Source organism: Lepidochelys kempii, chromosome 9 (assembly GCF_965140265.1).
Source record: "Lepidochelys kempii isolate rLepKem1 chromosome 9, rLepKem1.hap2, whole genome shotgun sequence".
In the NCBI taxonomy this organism is placed as follows: Eukaryota; Metazoa; Chordata; order Testudines; family Cheloniidae; genus Lepidochelys; species Lepidochelys kempii.
Window position 1 is genome coordinate 77,084,555 of NC_133264.1, and position 7,839 is coordinate 77,092,393.

A 7,839-nucleotide genomic window follows, 5' to 3' on the forward strand; every position below is an offset into this window, starting at 1 on the left:
GAGGTCAATTACTGCATTGTGAGAGAGCACATCAACGCCCTTTTCCGCATCTAGACATGCATGCAGCCCTAACCCTCCTCACCCCAAGAGCCCACACCAAACAACTTCCTTCCCAAAATAAAAGCCACTTACCAGGCACCTCCTCTGCTATTTGTTCTTCCTCAAACACTGTCTGCTGCTACTGGCTACCTTCCTCCTGGCTTGAAAATAGCTCCTGGCTGTATGCGTATTGGGATGCCGGGCCGTCCTCTGGCTCTGGGCCCCCCTCCTCCTCAGCACCCTCGCTCCCGCTTTCCTCCTTCTGCCTTGTTGAACTCTGGGCTGCTAAGGCCTCTGGTGCTCTTCGGAGTGGAGGTGAGGTCGCCCCCAAGTATTGTGTCCAGCTCTTTGTAGAAACGGCAGGTCGCAGGGGCAGCACTGGAGCGGCAATTTGCCTCTCGGGCTTTGCGGTAGGCGTTCTGCAGCTCCTGCACTGCAGAGTGTCCTGGTCATGGCCTCTTTCCATCATGGCCCTTGATAGCTGCCTGTAGGTATCATATTTCCTACTGCTGGAGCGCAGCTGAGACTGGACAGCTTCCTCCCCGCAAACACTGATGAGGTTCAGCACCTTTCCATTGCTCCATACTGGGGATCGCCTGGCGCATGGAGGCATGGTCACCTGGAAAGATGCACTGAGAGCACTACACGCCTGGCTGAGCAAACAGGAAGGGGAATTTCAAAATTCCCAGAGAATTTAAAGGGCAGGTCTGACATTTGGTCACCTGAGGTCAGAACAGTTGAGTTCAAAGTGATGATCAGAGTGGCTAGAACAGGCATTGTGGGATACTTCTGGAGGCCGATCAGAGTGCATTAATGGACCAGGGCATCCATACTGGTCCCACGGCGCTCCAGCCAGGGCGCAGCAAGCTTTATGCTTCTCGTGGAAGTAGATTACCAGGGGCGCTCCAGCCGTGGAGTCCAGGCGCTCTACATGCCTTGCCAGTGTGAACAAGGAGTTAGGGTGCCCGGGGCTGATTTAATGCACTCTAACTTGCAAATGTAGCCAAGGCCTAACAAAGCTCTCAGTGGGGCACAGCAGGGCTGTCCTGGTTTAGAGTGCATGGAATGTACAACACTGAAGGCTTCTTCATGGGGGCAGGGGAAGGTGATGATGAATAAACCCTGTGAAGGTCAAGTCAGCATACTGTGGAATGCATGGAAAGTACAGCCTCGTATGTGGTTTAAATGAAGAACATTACTAACCAAGAGGCCACCCAAAATGCACATTTACAGCTTCAAAAACACCTGTCATAAAACAACAGCACCTGGGGCTTTGTTTATCATGAAACACCCTCTGAAGTAACCATGCCCTGGATATGCAGAGGGCATCCATCCCTCTCTCCCTTATCTTCTCTTGCATGATAATCACAGCTCTTGGGAGCAGCCAGATTGCTTATATAGCCCCAGTGGTGCGTGCACAGTGCTCTCCAGACAAATAAGAAAATACATCCCTGTCCTAAGGAGCTTCTAATGTACATGAGAAGGATAAATCCATAGACAACAACAGAGCCTGGTGGGTAGGGAGGGAAGCACAGTGGAATAGAGACCAGCATAATCCCATGGCCTATCTTGGCCACAGCACCCTTCTGGATCAAAGAGAGTCTGAACTGAACATGGAAACATGGGCTCAGCTCCATCCAATGAGATAGGCATAGAATTCCATTCATTCAGAAAGTCGGTTTGTCACAGCACGTAAGGCAGTAGTCGCAGACGTACAGACACAACGCAGGTGGCGGGGGGGTGAGAGGTAGAGGGCAGCACCTTCTTTAGAGCAAAGTGTCCTTTATTTTACAATGAATCATTTAATGACAATTCATGAATAATTTAAACCTTTTCCAAACCCCACTCACTCTGCGGTACTCTGCAGCCCTAGACATGTGTAGAGCTCGACTTGTAAACATTCCTGGGTGTCGCACTCAGTGTCAGGCTGGCTGGGGTGACAGAGACTAGAACTGAGGAACCCTGAAAAGCAATGGGTTTTGTCACAGCAAGCCTGGCAGCGAATGAACGTGTCTGAGCTCAAGAACAACTCCCATGATGCTAATGAGTGTTTCTCTTTGGCTTCCTGAGTCCCAGAAGGAGTAACCTGGCGGCTAGAGAGCTGTAGTACCACAGTACCTCAGTACCACAGGAGCAGAGTCCCCTACTCGCCAGGCCCTGCTCAGCACCTCAGCTTCAGGACTCTGCTCCTGCAGCATCTTTTAAATCGATTGCTGATTATCTGGGGAGTGTGAGCACCAAAGGTGAGAGCGTTACTGGTTAGAACAGTGACTGGGAGCTCTTTGCCTTGATGACTTCCATGGGTGGGGGAGGGCAGCTTTCCCTGGAGCTAGACAGCCCAATTGTGCTCTCCTGTCATTGTGGAAGATGTCAGCCTGTCACAGCCACTGCAGGCTTATGACGAGTTTAGAAATGGTGGCTTGGCTGTCCTAGTTCAAGCTCTGCCTGCACGCTGACCTGAAAAGCTTAGGGGTTTTGACTACAGAGAGGCAGAGAATTTTCAACTCGGGTTCTTTTTGTTGAGGTAGAATCATTCCTATCACAATGGCCAAGAACATGGCAAGCCACCCTCAGGCACACTCTGCACTGCTCAGAGCCACTTAGAAGCATCAACTCAGCACAAAGGTTTGGATGAAAGTTCAAGGGACAGGAGTGTCAACAAAGGGGAGAGTCACGTTTTTAAACAACATCCTGGGATTCTACAGAAATCACCCTCTCCCCCTTCCCCACAAGGCCATTTTTGATACTGTAAGCTGTTGTGTTTTGGGCCCTTACAGGAGAATACACTACAGATTTGTTTACACGTCAAGTGCTACAGCCAAACAGCTGCTGTAGTGGAGACACTCACTACAGTGATGGAAAGGTTTTTTCTATTGCTGTGGTAAATCCCCTCCTTTGAGAGGCGGTTGCTAGATGAATTTTTCTGTGGACCTAGCAGTGTCTACATCAGGGTTTAGCTCAGCTTAACTAAATCTCCCAGGGTGTGAACTTTTCACACCTCTGAGCACTGTAGCTAGGTTGACCTGTTTTAGGTGTAGACCAGGCCTAAAACTTCCTTACAAGGGGCGTTTCACATGACTCTGCAGCCCTCATATTGCAGGGGGGAAAGAAGGGGTGGGGGGCTTCTTGTTTACTAGGTTGACACTAAGAAGTATTTAATTTGCCTATTGAAAAGCCAAGTGACAACTCCTGGAGAATGCTGAACAACAGTTCTGTAGAATAACAATTCTGTTGCTGTGGAGATAACTATCTGCTCACAAACAGAAGAGGGTGGGTTCAGCTGTGAAGCAGGAGGGGGAGATCCCTGAAACAAGGTTGCTGCTCTTTGAATGGCAGGAAACCCATGAGGGAATTCTTTGTAAATACAACAATATTTCCACGGCTCCCACAATGAGCAGTTATCCCTTGCACACACACAAAAACAGTATGGAGAGATGGTCCATGGAGGCTACAGCATGTGTCTAAGCTGCTTGCATCAGGAGGGAGCACAGAATATTGATTTGATTTTGAATGTTTTATTGTCTTGTTTGTGAAGCCTTTAATAGTGAGGGGCAGGTGCCTAAAATACAATAAATATTATTCTCCCTCTCCTGCCCCGTACTATACTTCTGTAACTCTGTCTGTTACAATCTCTTCAGTTCTCTTTTCCTTATTTGGATGATAAGGAATGGGGTCCACCCTGTTGCTTGTGAAGCTCAGATACTTTGACAGCTTCTGATTCTTTTTCAGATGACAGAACATCCCGCAGCTGAGAAACAGAAAGCAAAGAGTGATCAACACCACCAATACCATCAGGTAGTGATTTCCTATCTGATGAGGACAAAGCCACGTGGGCTTGTTGGCTATCTTAGCTGAGAAGTTCCTGTTCTTGTCCTGATAAGAGCACAGAGTTTCATTCAGATCCAACACACTCACACGGGCAGCTTGTAGAATTTCCAGCCAGCTCAGTGCACAACAGCTAAAGGGATTGCCAGCAACGTTCAGATGATTGAGGCTGCTGGACCATCTCATGGTGGCAGGTTTCTCTAAGGCCTGGAGGTTGTTATTGCGAATGTTCAGGTTTTCCAGTGGAGAGCAGACCAGGTCTGGGGGCAAAAGACTCAACTTGTTGTCTGACATGTCCAACTTTTTCAGCATCTTCAGACAAGGGAACTCTGTCTTTTTATTGTCCATCTGGTTTCCTCTCAGAGAGAGCTTCTGCAAGGAGAATTCCAGACCCTCCAGAGCTCCTTTTGGCATGAACAAGTCTTCATTCTCAGACAGATCCAGGGAGACCAAAGAGGTTTGGTTGAACATGAAAGGATATAGCCTCACAATGTTGTTCCTACGTAAACTCAGATACTTCAGCTGAGGTATGTCACAGAAGGATGTACAGTTACCTCTTTGAGCTGAGTTATGACCTATTGGTATCTCTCTTCTATTAGCATTCTGGCTCTCACAAGGCTGGAGGCTGTTAGAACCAAGGTCAAGTGTTTCCAGTTTAGGCAGAATACTAAAAAACCACTGTGGCAAGGAATGAATGAAATTGCCTTGAAGATCCAATGATTGCACTGACAGAAAGGCATTGTCATGCATCATGCCTGGCTCCTTGCTTTTCGTATCACCAGGAGGTGACTCCACAGCGATATTATGGAGACAGTTCTTAGCCATATTGAGATTCTGGAGGGAGGTCAGATTGTGAAGGAAAGTAACTGGGAACAAATACAACAGGTTACTGCTGAGATCTAAGTCAGTTATCTTTGACAGTCCAGCTGCTGCATTGTAAATATTCAAGGATATGTTAGGTCTTGCCATCTCATCATACCACAGTCTGAACTCTGCTGTATTGGTGGAACTTGGTGCCAAAGAGACCATGGCATTATCAGAGAGGTTTAAGTGTGTGAGGCGATGCACCTTGGGGAGCTCTGGAAAGTAAATCAGTTTGTTGTGACTCAGATCTAGCACCTGAAGCTGGTACTGCTCCTTTCTCTCCTCTGTAACAAAGAACTCCAGGGCATTGTAGCTGAGATTTAAAACTTGCAGCTGTGTGAGGCTGAAGCCCGAGATACAGTGAAGGGAATTCATGGCTAAATTCACCACCTTTAGACTTACCAGAGCCTCAAAAGCGCCTTCCTCTATTTCCATGATGTAGTTGTTGTTAAGGTTGATCTCTCTTAGCTGTTGAGTTCCCTGGAAGATGCTCCCTGGCAGCCTGGTCATCTTGTTCCAGGATAGATCCAGTTTCTTTAAAGAGGTGAGATTGCTGAAGTACCAGGCTGCCATATCACTGTCCAAATTATTTGCCGAAAGGTCCAGGACCTTTAGATTCCTCAGTGACCCGAAGGCTCTTCCATTGGTGAAGTAATTCCTATCAAGGTGGTTTGCAGCTAGGAGCAGAGAGTGAAGATGAGTTAGATGAGTCAGGGCCATTTCTGACACAGTTGCCAACTGGTTGAAATGCATGTTGAGGTGCTCTAGCTGCCCTAACTTTGATGTGCAGCTTTCCGTCAGGTTTTGGATGAAGTTGTCAGAGAGGTCGAGCTGCTTAACCCCAGGGCCAAGCTTCTCTGGAAATGTGCGGAGGCCAAGACCTTGGCATGAGACCTGAACTGAGCTCTATGGAGAAACAAGGAAAGCCATCAATGAGAGTGAAGGAGCTCAGCCCACACCTCATTTCAAACCTGGCTCCTCTCCTATCACACACACACACCTTACTGCTGTTTGGAATTTTACTAGAAATCCTCAGACACAAGCACGCGCTCCCCTTAGGCAAATACTTTCGACGTGGCGGGCTGAGATGAAGGCATAAGCACCTTCACACACAGTTTCTAGCATAATCACAAATCTGACCTTGTGGGTGGGAAGCTCTTTCAGAGCTGTAGGGGGTTCTTTGTCACCTGGCTTTCTGAGGTACAGTGGGGGCCGGAACTCAGAGCCGTCCCTTGGGTACGGCAAATCGTGGTGACCGTTCCAGGCCCTGTGCTTTGGGGGCCCCTGCAGGCGGGACCGATTGGGTGGCGAGGTCAGTCCCAGAAGTGACGGATTTGTCACTTCCGCACTGGGCCCCACATCCCCCTAGGGAGGGCCCTGCTGACACTATTACCTTCAGAGAAGCCCCTGAAGAAGCTCAGGTTATTGGTTTGCGCTGCTGAAACCCTCCAGACTGGGTGACACAGATGCACCTATGCTGGCCAGCAGATCACAGCTTAGAGTCAACGAAGGAACCACACAGCACCTCTGCTTCCTCGCCTGAACAAAAATAAGGCACGAGGGAGGCAGACAGCTCCTGACTGCTAGGTCAGCACTGTTCATTGGCTGATCTCAGGTACCATCATCACCATCCTTTTCCCTTCACCGGCAAGGGTCTGTGTCACACTCACTGGGCTGCAGAAGGGTATGAGACTGTGTGGAGTCTGACAGCTGCATCCCAGAGCCTAGGCTGCAGTGGGGTGCGTGTCCTGATGGCTCCTCTGTGCCATGTGCCTCTCCCCCAAGCACAGCCCTCAGTCAGGCACATATCCAAGGAGGGGACAGGGAGAGAAGAATAGTTCCCATTGGGAACTGCCTCGTCATTTCTTATCCCACAATGAGAAACCTCAATCCTCTGGCAGCCACAGTCCTCCCTCAAGTGTCAAGTGATCCATCCCACCTCCTCTAACCACAGCCTATCACTTAGCGAGCGGAAAAAGACACAGGCAGGGGGTGTGATCAAACCAGGAGGCAGTGCCATGACCTCTGTCCCTTGTTTTCAAGCTGAAGTTTGTCATTCACTTGAGTGACTGGCTGGGAGCGAGCTCCAGCTTTAGCGCCTGGCCATGAAGAAAAAAAGATGTCTAGGGGTTAGTGCTCTCACTGTCACTGGAGAGACTGGGTTTGAGTTCAGGCCCATGTTCCCTGGCTCTCCAGGCCAAGACAGCCGGGGAGTAGAAGCTGGGTGGGTATAAGGGGAGGAGAAAGCCATCGATCTCATTGCTTACTGGGGCTCAGACGGTCTCCTCCTCTCTCTGCTCTGTCCCCCACATTCTAATTCTAGAGATCTGGTGTTTCACCAACTGGTCCCCAAAGGGGAGCCACCCCGGAGATCAGTCACAGAAAAGTGGGGGAGGAACAGACAATACAGGGTGACAAGATGTGTTCAGGGTATTTAGCGTTTCCTGGCCCCATACATACAAGTGCTGTGTCAAGCCTCACTCAGACACATGGTATCCAAAAAGCTGCCCAAGACAGTGTCTGTCTGGTAGAAACTGCTGAAGATGAGGGGTAACGATATCTCAGGGTGACAAAATGAAAGCACCTGGGTACAAGGCTAATGGTGAAAGGGGGGAGATTACAAGGCAGAGGTGGGGGGAGAGAGGCTTGAAGACAAGGTCTGAAAGTCCTTGAGGCAGAGAGAGACAAGAAAGTGTAAGAGAGGGGACATTAAAAGACAGGCTATTGAAGAGGAGGTGGCTGCTAGGCTGAGGTGGTCAGAGTTTTGGGGGAAGATTTTCAAAATCTGGTTTTAAACTTTTAGTATCACAGCAGGGTATGAGCACAACCAGCAGTTCCTGTCTGAGACCCACCGGGGGCATTGTTTGGCTATTAAATCACAAAGGATCCTGGGCAATTAGCCTTACCTGCTGGCATGGCAGAGGGTTTGGGCTCACCTCCGCACTAGGCTGGGCTTTGAGAACAGATGGGAGCAGCCAGAGCAGCAAATATCCTCTTTCAGCCAGCCGGTGTTCTGACAGAAACATGATGGGCTCCAGGAGCAAGCAGCCCCTTCCCACTGCTTCTGTGCTCTCATCTGGGCTAAGGGAGAGAAAGACTTCTATATAAATA

General features: G+C 49.3%; 1 protein-coding gene across 2 annotated transcripts; it reads right to left on the bottom strand.

Annotated features, from left to right (window-relative positions):
• Positions 1-1,822: 1,822 nt before the first annotated feature.
• On the bottom strand, positions 1,823-7,839 carry LOC140917678 (transforming growth factor beta activator LRRC32-like). Of its 2 annotated transcripts, none has more exons than XM_073360974.1 (2): positions 7,635-7,839; positions 1,823-5,634 (listed from the first exon to the last, which is right to left on the bottom strand). In XM_073360974.1, exons 1-2 carry the CDS (start codon positions 7,752-7,754, stop codon positions 3,640-3,642), a joined length of 2,115 nt encoding a protein of 704 aa, XP_073217075.1. In that variant the 5' UTR covers positions 7,755-7,839; the 3' UTR covers positions 1,823-3,639. The 2 variants fall into 2 exon arrangements, with proteins under 2 accessions (XP_073217075.1, XP_073217076.1); XM_073360975.1 differs by having other exon boundaries at positions 1,823-5,405; positions 7,635-7,701.